Below are 14,919 nucleotides of genomic sequence, written 5' to 3' on the forward strand. Positions count from 1 at the left end.
GAGAAAGAGGAAGGAAAAAAGCAAGGACCCCCCCCCCCCCCCCTCCTCTGCCCGGTCCCTTCCACCCCCGACACACACACACACACACACACACACGCGCGCACACACACCCCATTGATCAATATTTGGCTGTCTTGCTGCAACTTGCTGCAGTCTTTTAAAGGAGTAGTAGAGAGAGAGGGAGAGAGAAAGGGAAACTGGCAGGAAGGGGTAAGGAGCTACACATGTCACATGTGCTTTCTAAGACGGCCAGGAGCATCTGCAGGCTGGATCTGGTGGAGGATGCTGCGGCAGGTGATACACAGAGGGCTCCAGTCGTTTTTCTACAAGCTGGGCTTATTCGTGAGCAGGCATCCGGTGTTTTTCCTCACTGTGCCCGCAGTCCTGACCATCATCTTCGGCTTCAGCCTGCTCAACCGCTTCCAGCCTGACACTGACCTGGAGAGCCTGGTAGCCCCCAGCCACAGCCTGGCCAAGATCGAGAGGAGCTTAGCCAGCAGCCTTTTCTCCCTCGATCAATCCAAAAGCCAGCTGTATTCGGACTTGCACACCCCGGGGAGGTATGGCAGGGTGATTCTCCTCTCCAAACCCGGAGGCAATATTTTGCATCAGGCTGATGTGATCCTGCAGATCCACCGAGCCGTGCTGGAAATGAAGGTGAACTACAAAGGCTATAATTATACTTTTTCCCATCTGTGTGTGTTGAGAAATCAGGATAAGAAATGCGTGCTGGATGATATTATTTCAGTGCTAGAGGATCTGAGGCAGGCTGCCCTCTCCAATAAGACAACAGCCAGGGTGCAAGTGAGCTATCCCAACACTAAATTAAAGGTATGCTCTTACTGCATGCTTTTGCCAATTAAAGAGGCAGCACTTCATTTCTTGTCCTAAACAGCAAAGAGAAATATAATCATATCTATCTCTCTACATCTAAATGTGTGTGATCTGGGCTTTCCTCGGGACGCAGCTGAAACCGGTGCCTTGCTATTGTTCTGTACGAGAAGGGAGGGTGGGGGGATTGTACGGTAACGAACAGGAGAAGCAGGGAGTGGAGAACAGCCTCGGGACCGTGAGACCTTGCAATGCCTTGAAGGGTTAATACATTGGGGGAAAAGGGACAGGAGGTCGGGGAGGGGGGGTGTTGAGAGATGAGTTTTCACTATCACCTTTTCCACCCCCACTGCTGTGGTGGGATAATTTATCTTTAATATGCCCAGAAAAGGCTTTCCTCAAATGCACAGTGAGCTCCTGTATCTCCCAGCCTCTGCGAGTGCCGTAAGAGCAGCAGAAGGTTTGGGCCAGAAACGATTTCAGGTGTCCTGCTTTCTTTTTCTTTACCTGCATGCAAAAAAGGGGAAGGGAGGTGGAATTTTTTCTCTCGGTGTGAAAATAATTAACTCTGCCGCTGATGGATGGGCTGGAGTTTTGGGATGGATCCCGTCAGCTAGAGGCTTCCAGCAAAGGCGAAACAAGGTAAAAGGTGAAAGAAGTTTCAGTCCTTCCAATAAAAAGAATAAACAATTAATCACAAATGATCTCAGGAATATTACCCTGGCACACAAGCACCCATCTGTGTTCCCTGTCGTCTGGAGTAATCCAGTTCACCAGGACTAACCTGTCATGAGTAAATAAGATCCAAAGTTTGCAGGTGGCTGCTGAAAGAAGTTTCTGTGAATTACAGTATATTTGCATGCTCCCCCAGGCATTGTGCCAGAGGCAGGTTTTATTTAACAGAGTGTAACAAAGTACCTAGCACACTAGTTACGCATGGCTCAAGTCATAGAGAAGAGGATATGGTCCTTCTTGCAAACCAGAGAGGCACTTTGGGGTTACCTGTCCCCCTTTTTTTTTCAAAGAGATCCTCAGGGATGAGGGAGGTAGTCCTCTTGCAAGTACTGGCCAGATCCTAAAGTTATCATTTACTTCTTACAGTTCATTTACCAGGAAGAAAAGTAAAGCCAGTCCCTGCCCCCAAAACTGAAACAGAGACATGGATTGATTTTATTGGTCTTTTTGCTTCAGTAAAAGGGCCAGGTGAGACAGTTGGGATGTGGTCTCATTGCTCCAGATGTTACAGTAATTGTTTCATGAAGAGTTGTGGCTGTTTGAGTTGAGTGTGTGGAAATGAAAAGGTGTCCTTGCTGCTGCTGGAAAGTCCTGAGCATAAGGAGTGCTCAGAAACATGAGTTATTCTGGATTAAATATCTGGTGAAAAAAAATTATCTTTTAGTTTGCTGTGAAGACAATCCTGCTGTTGCAGAATTGTTTTCTTTCCATTTTGCTTATTTTTAAAGTCAAGATTAAGCTAGTAAAGTAGAGAACACTGATAATCTAGGCTAACATCATTATAAACCAGCTTTATATAGAAATAGTCATTTTACTCTCTCAATCCAGATTAATTTTCTTGTATGGAGAAACCCTAACTGATCTTGGGAAAACTAGGATGGGGTCACCTACAATGTGTTTTTTTACTAGGAGAGTACGTACAGCTCCTCATTTTTCAAAGATAGAAGCAAAGGAAAAAATAAAGTGGACTGGATTTATTGGAATAAAAGTGATTGGTAGATAATTCACACAGAGAAAGGTTTTCCCAAAGCACTGATGTCTGACTGAGCAGTGCCAAATACCAGCCCAGCACCCCCAGTCCCCCAAGTAGTTGTTGTTTACTTTCTTCTGGATGAAGGAATAAATGCGCTTAAATATCCAGGTTTAAAGTTGGACAGAGCAGGCAGCTTTCTACCCAATTCTCAGTGAAGGGAGGTAAAGCTGCCAAAATCTGTGACAGTAGAGAAAAACTAACAATTACAACCCATTTCTGTGGATAGAGTCCCTGGTGTTACTGAGCAAGAGAAATATACTTTGCCATGGTTTTTCTTCTTCTGGTACGGTAAGGACTCTGTTGTGGAACAACAGTCAGCCCTGAACCTGGACTGGCCTTCAGCTATGGCATGTCCTCAGAGACTCACCTCCTCTGGTCTCTTTGGCTCCAGCTGCTGGGAATGAATTACTACTTTGTATAGATTAATTCATTAGATCATCTTTGTCATCTCTCTTGTCCCATCTACCATGGCTTAGGACATTGTGGGCAAATGCCTCTTGTGCTCCTTCAAGCCATGGCCGAAATCTTGGTTTAATCCAGGCTCCCAGCATATTTACTGACCTCCTTCTCTCTGCACTTCTGAGCAAAGGCTGTAGAAACCAAGGTCTGCATTGTTTGTTTTGGGGTGTCTATATGTGTTTAACCAGAAATACCTCAGAGACCACTAAGGTCTCTGGATGTTCAGCAAAGGGGAACAACCCCTGTGGCTGTAGCTATGAGGTTTTTTATTTCTTTATGCTTGAGTTATGACATGATGGAGTGGTTGTGGCCACAAGAAGGCCAGATTTGCCTGCCCTTATTCAGTGTGGACCAGTGTTCATCACACTCACCGGTACGTGTCCTTGAGAGCTTTCTCAGCTAAACTTTCGTGCACTGTAAGGACCTGCCAGGATCTTCTGTGTTGCTTCACTTTCTTAAAGGGCATATTGTTCGGTTAATACTGGTAGATTTTGCTCTGTCTTGTTCTTTTAATAATGGCCTCAGATTGAATAAGATTCTTCTAAGAACAATACAGTAAGTTTACAAACCATGAAGGTGTCCCAGATGTGTTTAGTCTGCAGCTGACATGGGTCAAGTGTCAACCTGCACTGGTTTGGGAGCCACAATGACAATGTTGAGCTGTTCAAAACTCTCTCCTGCTCCATCTGGGAGCTGCAAAAACATCTTGTAGTTTTTTCTTTCCCTCAAGCCTTATGAGCAGCTCTCACTTTGTCCCTCTTCTCATCTCCTGCTGCAGGCAAAATTGGTTCAATTCTCTGAGGTGAGGCTGGCTGAACGCTGGCTGTGGGTGACCTCTTGACAGGTCTTTCACAGGAACTTTTCGGGAGCCCTATGAGCAAGTTTCAACAAATTGCTCTGGTTTTGAAACAGCTGGTATTGGGCTGCAAAATCTAATGAAACTGCTTGCTTGTCCTAAGAAAATCTGGCTGTAAAGTGTAATGATTGTTTAATCATTACTTGGTGTAGTGTTAGAAGAGCTTATAGCCCTGAATACATCTATCTTCACTGCCCCTCTCTAAGTTGGGAAGTCTTGGTCTCTCCGCTTGCCAGAGGAGGAGCAGAGAGATGGCACTTACATTCAGAGTTCAGACTGCAGTGTTAAATGCCCGAGATGGGTTTAAAATCTGTGTTGGCAACACAGGGGTCATTGTAGGCTAGTTTACTCTTCTGAAAGGCTGGGTGAACTGGGCTATAGGAAAATGCCTGTTCCCATTGCTTTGGGGACACTGCCTAGCCTGTTCACAGTTATTGCTATGCTACGCTGCAGTCTGCAGCCCAGCCAGAAGAGTGACTTGCCCAAGGTCATGCAGATAGACTGTGGCGGAACAGGAAAATAAAGCTGGATGTATGAAGTCTTGATGAAGACTTTTGAGATATGTCCTGGAGCAAGGTTGTTCATGCTTTCCCCAGCCCAGGACAAAAACCCTGTGTTCCTGTGCTTGGGGTCTGGGTTGTGCCCTAACCATGTAGACTGGGCAAGTCTACACTGAGCACAGACTATCAGTCATCAAACTGTTAACATGCAAGTTCTGACAAATCCCAGCATCATTTTTGTCAATTAAGACTTCCAGACAGTGCCTGGGCATGACTTCAGAGATAGCATGAGAAAAGGTCCATTCCTGGTTAGTATATCTACTCTGTTCTGGGGATAACACTGTATATCTTCTTGGATATGTTGTACCCCTGCCCTCAGAACCAGAGTATGGTCTGAGGCACATTTAATTTATTGGTATAGACAGAATTATTGATTACATGGGGATTACTTCTTGTGTACTATCAGATATGAGGAAGGAAGTAGGATTTTGACCCTCATTTGCCAATAACCCCAGCAAATTTGCTGTCTTTATCAGGAAAAAAGAATAAAAGAATTCACTACAAAGAATGAAAATTATTTCTGAACACAGTCCTTACCTAAAGGAAAGAAAAAAAAAAAGGCATGAAAGCATTTTTTTTCAGGTATTTCACCTTTAGTGTTTCTTTTCATGTTTATTTGCTAGTTTGTCTGAGAAAAGATAATAACTTAGAACTCACATCTCTGAGATCAGAACGAGTATGACAACTCCTGGTTAAAAGGAGCTTTTGTAAGCAGATTGTTTTTTGTAATACCACCTTCAATTAATTAAGTATCAGTCATTTATGAACACTAGGCTAAAGAGCAGCCAATAAAACAGACAACTCTATTACCACATTTGTGATAAACACATCAGCTGGATATTGAATCCTTTATTGCTTAAGTAGAAAAGTTACTTGCATTCACTTAGTATCTTGAAACCTGTAATTGCAGATTTGCTACTGGCCAGATTCTCAATTTTTTTTTTACACTAAGAGCTGTACTTTTAAATGAATCTTTCTCTAGTTGCTTTTGTGAAGTCTTTCCCACTGCTCTAAGATTAATTCCTCCTTAGATGACCCTGAGGCACTGGCCATGGAAGAGAGAGGATATAAAACTAGAGCCCACCTACATCAGAGTAAGCATCTGTGTATCAATAATATCCACAAACTGATTATTCCTTCAGTAAAGTTGGTTCAAGTCTAAGATTACTCTGACTCCAAGGACCAGATGCTTACTTGGAGGCAATGTGACTCTGTAACCATTTGTGATACCACCCATCCCAATCCAAGCCTGTGGCTCAGGATCCTGTGAAGTACTTTGTGGCTGGCAAAAGTTGCTAAGTCAAAATAATAAAAAGATCAGAAGAGAAAAGCTGGAGGCTGGAGATAGTTTTCATCTCAGCCTCTCAGATCAAGACAGGATTGGGCAGGCTGTGCGGACTAGCTGCTCAGTAGCATGAAAGCAAGTGGAAAATGTTTCAAGGCAAGTAGCCTCTTCTGGCTCACAGGCTGGGAAACATTTAGGAAAAAAAAAAAAAAACAAACTAAAACAAGAAGACCCTCTTGCTCTTCCAGCCGTGTTTCCATACTGTCTGGCAGGACTAGCAAGGGCTCCTCACCTTTCTTGCCTGGAAGGGCCGGCAGAGCTGGTGTTTGTGGCAGGTTAGCTGTGTCCTTGCTGGGAGATGTCCCTGTAACTATCAGCTATTGAGGACATGATCAGACAGCCTGCCTGCTCCACATAGGCAAGAAATGAAGTGTTTCCTTGCATTTTTAGGAAAATCCTCCACTCCTTCCTCTGCTTAGTACATTAGGAAAGCTCTCTTCTTAGCTCTGATAGACCAAGTGTTAAGACAACCATCCTGCCTAAAACAAAGGTCAGGCTCTGAGCCCTGACTACAGCAGTGATATGAAACCAGGTTAATCTGTACTAGGACAAGCTATCTCAACATAAACAAACAGCAGAAAAATAGCAGAAACCTATCAAAGCAGGGATGGGGTTTAGGGTGCTCTTTTTGCATTGCTGTTCTTCAGTTATGAACTTAACTTTCCTCATTGGTCTCTGGGGTGCATTCCATGTTCACCCCACCAGAGCTGCAGACAGTCAGTTCCTTGTTTGTGGGGCTCATTCCTTCCCATCTAGCAGGTGAGAGCAGTGGCCATGTCAAAGACAGCGAAGAAAATATTCTCCATTGACATCTCAGATGAACTTGGTCAGCTGCTTCATGCCTTTCCTTCCCAGCTATTCCACTTTTTAGTTTTGTCAGCAGTTGCTGGGGCACAAGGCTTTTTATGCAGTGCCAGGCCTTCTGGAGACCTTGCCATGATATGAATAATAATAAAGAAGCAATTGGAAGGTTGTTTGGGTAGAGAGGAAAGGAAGATGCAATTGCAAACCCCTTCAGTTAGTAACGACTGCTCATCACTGTGGATCTGAGATGGATGTCAACCCTTTGCCAAAGGCAGGAAGTCCAGTAGCACTTTGCCATCTTCCTACAATAGCTCCTTCTCTGTGGACAGAAAAAAAATTTTATTTCCTTTACTAAATATTTGGTTAACGCTTGGCAGTGTTTCTACGCTGACCTAACATCTTCTAATCTCAGCCATCCCTATGCCTTTCTAAATTGTCTTTGGAACCCCTTGCTGTACTGGCTGTGTGAGGTGTTGCAGGGCTCTGAACTTCTTCCTCTGGATTTACAATGCATGATTATTCTTGGTATCTGTAACAAGAATTAAAACAAATTCAGATACTGCCATGCTAGCAAGGTGAGAGAATTGACAAGCCTTAGTAAAGCAGTTGTGTCATCTTCCCAGCCAGAGAAAGAACCTTTTACAGAGAGGAGGGGAGATCCTTAAACCAACATTAACTGATTAAATATATGTTCTGTGGTAGAAGTGGGAGGACCTTTGTAAGGAGAAAATTAGATTAATAACTATGTCACAAAAGTTCTTAGATTATTTAATGTCCTTTATGTATATGTGGGTAAGCATATTACATACATATCTTTCTTAGTCAGTAAACAATGATGTAGGTAAGGTTGTACTAGACATTTTAAAAGCAGTAATCTAAGAACAAAACCTGTATTAAACCTTTTCAGCCATTAAGAGATAAAAGACCCTCAGGCAGAGCTCTGCACAGTTGTTATTGCAGAAGCCATGGTGAAAAAACCTGCTGACTTGTTTTCCAAGAGGAGTGAATTGAGTTATTAAAATCATGATCTTGCATTACTACAGAAAGCTTTTATTTTATGCAGACCCCACATCCATTACACACTCCTAGTGCAAACAATGAGACATGCTGTCTGTGGCTGGGACTTGAGCTGAACAGCAGCTTTAAATACAGATGAAACAAAGTCTTCAACAACATGGGAAAGCAGGTGCTATGTGTGATGGAAAAGAGAGGGAAAGACAACAGGAGGCAGAAAGGGAAAGCTACAAATTCTTTTATACGTCTGTTTCTCACTCTATTGGTCCTGTTCTCTGTTTTCCTACCTACCAAGGTGCAAGATGCTCATGCGGAGAATAGATAGTAAAGGAAGTTCATGGTAATGGGGCTGTGAAGAATCCTACAAAGGGTGAGAGCAGTGACAGAGCTCCTGAGCATTGCAGAATTGCGGAGATGATCACATGCAGTGGCACATGGCATTGCCCTAGCCCTGGATTCACTTTTACACTGGTTAGGCCATTTGGGAGCAGGAGCTTTGGGAAAAGTGCGTGGAGATCACACTGCCAAGTGTGATCTGGTGGCAGCGAGAGGATTTCCAGCTAAAAAGAATTACTGTGGAACTAGCTCAAGGGGAAACTGGGAATAATTTGTTGGTGGACCAAGGGAAAACTGGGAATAATTTGTTGGTGGACATCTCTGGTATGGCACAGAAATTTTGCTGAAACTTTTTTTTCTTCTTAACCCCGCTCACACGTTGGTGGTTAATTCCTGCACAATGCCAGTTCTGCATGCCCAGGAGCAGCTCTGTGAGATGTTGGACAGCCCTCCCACAGCCGTGAGTCAGCCAGATCAGCTTTTCTCCCTGGTTTTGTGTTTTGGCACCAAATGTGCCCTCCTCCAGTCCACTTTTGCTAGCAAACTGGTACCGCAGCCAGGGAGCTGCTGGGGAGATCATGGGTTGTGAGGCTGGCATGTCACTATCGTTAATATTGCAGAGAGATTTTGGTCTGATAATGATTTATAACTAAGATGGAAGAAGTCAGTTGGTACCACAGGTGTATAATGTTTCCCGAATACATACGATGGCAAATGTTTTGGCATCTCCCAGAATAATTTTTCTTTAAAAATACCAATTGCACAAGCCCAAAAGCCTGCTTGTCTGCTCTGAGGGCATCAGGGAAGGTGAAGGGCAGTCCTGCCTACCTGTCCCATGCCTTTGAATGCAATGCATATCACAGAAACTTTAAATGTAATGCAGCCCTCCTACCTAGGGTATGCAATTTGGGATTAAAGATCAAGCTCCTAACAGGCCAGTCTGACACAATTTATTTCCTTGTGCAGCCAGTGGGAAGCCCAAACACCTAACATGTATCCTTCTGCAATGTCTAGGGAACATAAACATCACTTATAGGACCAATAGGACTTACTCAAGTTAGGTACCTAAGCAAGACAGAAAAGTTGCCCTTGTGTAAGACAGGGTCTTGCTTTTCTTACACATTGCATAATGGTTTCCACCAGCCTGACACAAGTGTTGTCAGTCTGATGAGGAGGTGTTATTCTTACCACATACATGGTGTATTTTTGCACGTGTGTAAACAACTTTGTAAAGGGTGCTACAATTCAGAAGTGGCCATGGAATGTTTTGCTGCTTCTGTGCTAAATCATGTATTACCTGTGCTCAATCATGCATTACCTGTGCTTCATGTAAGGCTGGCTCTTAAAATTTCAGCTGAATCTTTTTCTATCGAAGTTACAGTACTCTTGAAATCAAAACCATCTGTGAAACAATGTCTACTTTGCACTAAATTTTGTCTTGGAGGAAGAAAAGAGAAGGGCATTTTCCCATAGTTTTGTTTTGACATGCCCCTAACGAAATGATTCAATTTTTTGTGTTGAAATGGTTCTTTCAAAGTATTCTTTCAAAATTCTTTCCAAAGTACTTTGCTCTCACATTATACTTTAGATTAGAAAATAAAGAAGAAAAAAAGTTACTTTAAAAGGAAATGTTTGCCCATGTTCAAACTTTGGGGAAGGAGAGGTTGTTCTCATTTGAAAACTGTAGAGAAATGAAGTCACCTCACAAGCTCTGCCTGGCAGGACCCTTGCATGGCTGAGGACACAGACCAGTCCCTGTGGACATGAATGTATCCCCCAACAGGGTGCTCTGGCTCTTGTTAATGCCATTTTTCACTGGAGACCAAGGTACTGTATTGATGAGCCAAATGATCCTCATTTCCAGTTTTCCAAGCAGGTTTATTTTGTAAACCAATTTGCAGTTCATTAAGAAAAAAGATGCTGTTAGCAGTACTTCATTATGCAACACAATCTCTTGTTTGACAGGACCTGTGACTTAAATATAAATCACTCTTTTCCAAACCATTTTCCAGGATGGTTTCTTAGAGAAGGTTTTGATTCATTAACAAAATACATTAACAAATTCAGTGCTGAGCGAATGCAACATTGAAATATTCACATGCATTTTCCTTCTTAAATCTGCGCTTCAGTTTGCTCATGTTTTGACTCCTGCCCTACTGAGTGAAGTTTTATTCACAGATAAGTACAAAACATCCTCCAAAAGAGATTCCACCACATAAACTTTGGGATCCAGATGACAAACCCACTTCTCTTCAGGTGTGTTAATAAATGCTCGACCAGTGGTGTTTCTTTGTTAACTAATTTTCCTGTCCGTAACTGATTTTCCACCTGCACATAAAAAACACTGGTCATCCATTTGATGCATAACAGACTTATCATTGTAAATTGCATAGAAAGTTGAGACACCAGCAAAGAAACAGGAACATTTCTGAATATTTACAAATTTCTCTCCAATCCTTTCTTTCCCCAGGTCTCAAGATTAACACAAGTCTTAGGCTTTATGTATATACCTTAAAATAAATTTCACAAGCTTGACAAGCTTAAGAGCTCCTCTGCTCTCATAAAGTATTTGATGTCTTGCTTTTGAGAAGAATTTAATTTTAAAGAAAAGATATCTTTTTTGTCCTAAAAGAATAAAGCTTGTATACAACTTTTACCACCTTTTTGCCTCTAGTATAAGATTTTGGAGGTGAGAGAAAAAGGAGGACATCCTTGAAGGGAAATTTGTATTATAAATACTGTAATTGCATATATTCGGTGGTCTTTTCATCAGAATATTCACCTTAAAATGAAAGTTAAATCAGGTCATTTGTCACCACTTAACAGATCTGAACAAAGTTCCTTTAAGAATGATTCTGATACTTTTCTTGTGGAAAACCCAACTGCTCTTTGAAGTAGCAAAAATGACAAGGAAAAATAAGGCAGAGTAGGACATTTTTTCACTTCCTTTAGAGCAGCTAAATAAAAGGTAACCAGGATAGAGAATAGCCCAAAATGAAACTCAAAGAAACTCAAGTGCACCCTTAAACCATTTGAACTGGGTCTAGAGCCTCTTCAGTGAGGATACAATGGACAGAAAGGACAACATTTCAGATGCTGTTTTTTGAAGGAGCAGTTTGGGGTGTGGGATGGTGATTTTGGTGCAGGGCCATGTATTCAAGAATTCATATTCTGCTGCGACTCAGATCACCCTTACATTGATTTTCCCATCATAAAGGAGTGCTGTGGTGCTGCTGGAGAAATTCAGTCAGAGAGCTGTTGGAGTTTTATGAGCAATCTCATGCCTCTTCCGTGTAGCATCAAGAGGTTAAAGACATAAAAGGTTTATAAGGTCAGTCTAGCCCATTCCCTGGCCTGTGCAGGATTATAAGGAAATCCTAATAGAAAAATTAATTCAGATTGGCCTGGATGTGAAATCAGTCATGCGGGTTGGAAACTGGCTGAAAGATTGTAAACGAAGAATCATGATAAATGATAATGTAACAAGTTTATGGAAGGTATCTTTCAGGGTATCTGGAGAATTTGTGTTAGGTCTGGTCTCATCTAACATCTCTATTAATTATCAGGAAGTGGAATTGAATAGCACAGGAGTGAAATTCACAGATAATATTCAACAAGGAGGACATGTCAGCAGCAGCTGAGTCAGAGAATTTACACAGACAGAACCAGAGCAGTTAGAAACCCGAACAGAAAATAAAACCATTTTCTGTAGAGTTTTGGTTGCATTCTGGTCCCCAAAGGGCAATCTAGGGTCCCCCCTTGGAACAGATTTCTGTTAGCTGAGTTTTGCAAATGTCAAATTGAAGATGCAGTGCTTAAATGATATGACCAATGTCAAAGTTGATGTTAAAGTTGGGATTTTGCAATCCCCACAGAAAGGGCACTTAGTTTTACTTCTGACTCTGACACTGCTTTACAAGTATGGATGTTTCACTACTTGGTGTTGTTCTTCATCCTTCACCTTCTTGAAGATCAAGTTCTGCAGGACAAAGACAGCTCCGTATGTTGAGTTTGAACAGTGCTTTGGGGACTGTAGGTGATGTGTTAAATAATCAGTGAAGCCTTGATAGATTGTTGCTTTGCCTTGGTCCTTTTGTTATCTTTCTAGAATGAAATCAGTCTTCTTCTGGAGTTTCGTGCTGACTGTGTGGATTTTGGATGGGCCAAGCTTGAAGTTGTTTTGCCATGTTGTGCATCATCTGATTGTTCCCTAGCACTTCAAATTCAAATATCCTTATACCCCTAATGTCACAAATTGGCTCCATTTTATCCCTGTTGTATTTTGTCATTCATTAATTATATTCTGGTTGTGCCAGGGGAAAATGCTTGCAGCAGACAATCTTAAAACTCAGTTAAACAGGATAGTCACAAAATATTCAGCTGGATCATTTCTACTATTTTTTGTCCAACTTGAGCGTGATTGCAGACCAAGTCTCTAGAAACAGTTTGGTGATGTTTGTGAAATGGATTGTGGAGTCAGGCCATTTCTTCTCCTCTTCCTGACAAATGTCTGTGATGTCAGGGCATTTTCTGCAGTGGATAGTATCTGGTCTGGTCTGCAGAATCAGGCTGTGACCCTGCCCTCCCACTGAGTGTCCATGATGTAGCAGTTTGTGGATGCTCATACAGAGTCTCAATGGGAATACTCATCCCAAACATGGGATATATTTCTTCAAATCTGAGCCCTTTTATGTTCATCATCTAATCTAAACTGAGCCCGATGTACAATCATAGGAGAGAAGCGTGAACCTCCAGAAGCAATGCATTTCATTTTTTCTAAACAACTACATTGGAAGGGGATGAACTCACCCTTCAGAGGTATGATGGACCAGAGAAAGAATGGTTATATTATGCATTTACCTTTCAGATGGTTAAAATTAGGTGAGCTGAATCCCACCATACACTTATTTCAAATCACAAAAAAAAAAAAAAAAAAAGTTCCATGAAATTTCCATAAACATGGGATTATGCTAAATCTGGAGATCTTTATAGAAAAGACTTATGTCAGGTGAAGTGTTTCTGAATGACCTAGGGAGTAATCTGCGTTTGCACTGACATGAGAGAAAACTTCCCAGAATAATTTAATGGCGAAAATCAAGACTTCTTCTCAAGTCCATTGCAGCTTTGTCTCACACCAAATCTCTGACAGGGTTTTGAAAGACCCTCTTTGGAAATTATTGTTATTAGACAATTGCAAAAGATCTAAAATACATTAATTTGAATAAGGAATTAGCTTCCACTGAAGGAACTGGAATTAAATGCCATCCTCCTGCAAAATAGATTGTCAGACATTAGCAGTTTATTGCAGTGGGGAGACTGAGATTTTGCAGGGTTCTCAGAATACAAATGCTGAAGTTCTATCATCTGGAAGTGTTTTACTATCTGATTACTCTTTGGCTTACTTTATCAGAATTTTTCCCTAAATATTTATTTGTTTCAAATGCAAAGGTGCCTAGATACCACAAGGTCCCTCCATCTGCAGCACTTTTGTTTTAAAATTAAAAGTCCAACCCTTCCTGTTCTGCCAGAACCCAAACCTTTCCAAATAGATTATACTAATATAAATTGAAAAATCACTTTGTATTCCAGGGGACTTTGAAAAGCCTTTTTTTAAAACGGGTATTACATTAAAGTAACTGTAAAATGCCTATTTGGGGAAAAAAGTTTTGATGTCTTGGCAGGGAAATGTGTCAGATGAAAAGGTGGTTGCTGTTATTATTATTTACAATGAAAATACTACATTTCTTCAGAAGTGATTATACACAGTAACTAAATATTCATCTTGATATCTGAACTCATTCTTAACAATGTCACTACATTAGCATATAAATCTAGGAACACATATAACCTAACTTTAAGCATTTAATGAAGGTACTTAAATTAGTGTTGGAGACATTGTAGGCTTTAGGAGGACTGAAAACCCTAAGAATGAGATTCAGTCCATTTAAGATCAAAATTGCCCTCCAGAGGTACCCAGTTTTTCTCTTCTCCTTGAGCAGGCAGCCTGGTGGTCCTGGCATTTCTAACCTGGCAGGTTTGATCAGGCAGCCTGAGTCAGGACCTCAGAGCCTAAATTCTGACTTCCTGGTTTGTGTCTTGTTCTGGCTGAAGAGGCACATCCAAATCAGAAACTCTGCTTGAAGTTAATAGCTACTGTGTACTTGCACGAAAGGACAAATACTCAGCCGTGAAATACAGCCACCTTGAGGATGAAGCTATTCAGGTGTTGCACAACTGACACCACCAGACTATGGGGTTTGAGCACAGGAATTAAAGAAACCTCTGCCAGCTGGCAGCAAGGAGGGGATTAAGTCTTTCTTTCTTTCTTTTTTTTTTTTTTTTTTTTTTTCTTTTTTCCTTCCCATTGAGTTTGCATAAACCTGGATTATTTCTCCAATCCATTTCACCACATGCCACATGAACTGCTGCTCCTGAGTTTGGCAGGGAGGAGGTGCAGGCTCAGGAAGGAGAGGGAAGGGACCCCTCCTCTGGCAGCATTCTCAGTTTGCACTGTGAAATACAGCGACTAAGGAAACTCCAGCATCAGATGGGAAGATCTTTGGAGCATGGGCAGCTTCTCCAGCTGTGCGTTTACACAACACCTTGCACAGCGGGGTCCTGGGCCATGCCAGAACCTCACTGGTGACCAGTGATTATGGTCTGAACTGAGACCTCAGCATCTGCTGTACCTTGTGTGGGTCCTCCCTGGCCTCCACAGCACAAAGGCTGTATCAAAATGAATTGCTCCCAGCACAAGGACCTTGGTCAGTGGCAGTTGTTAGCAACTCCTGCAATATCTAGAGGAAGTTTTCAGGCTGATGCAAAATTTTCAAGTTGTTTAATACTTGCTTATCATTGCAAATCTGCTCTGTGCTGTCTGAGACATTCATGAGACATTCTCTCCCACAGAGAATGACTAAAAAATAAAGAAAACCTGGCCCTTATA

General features: G+C 41.9%; 1 protein-coding gene across 2 annotated transcripts in view; it reads left to right on the forward strand.

The window, feature by feature from the left end:
• The first annotated feature begins 231 nt into the window (after positions 1-231).
• Positions 232-14,919, forward strand: part of PTCHD4 (patched domain containing 4) — an 88,010-nt gene continuing 73,322 nt past the window's right edge. Inside the window, exon 1 of one of the 2 annotated variants that reach the window (XM_074820818.1) lies at positions 232-831. In XM_074820818.1, the coding sequence (XP_074676919.1) occupies positions 232-831 (600 nt within the window). The remainder of the gene's footprint in view (positions 832-14,919) is intronic. The other variant, XM_074820819.1, reaches the window with a different exon arrangement.

The sequence above is a fragment of the Strix aluco genome, chromosome 3 (genome assembly GCF_031877795.1).
Source record: "Strix aluco isolate bStrAlu1 chromosome 3, bStrAlu1.hap1, whole genome shotgun sequence".
In the NCBI taxonomy this organism is placed as follows: Eukaryota; Metazoa; Chordata; class Aves; order Strigiformes; family Strigidae; genus Strix; species Strix aluco.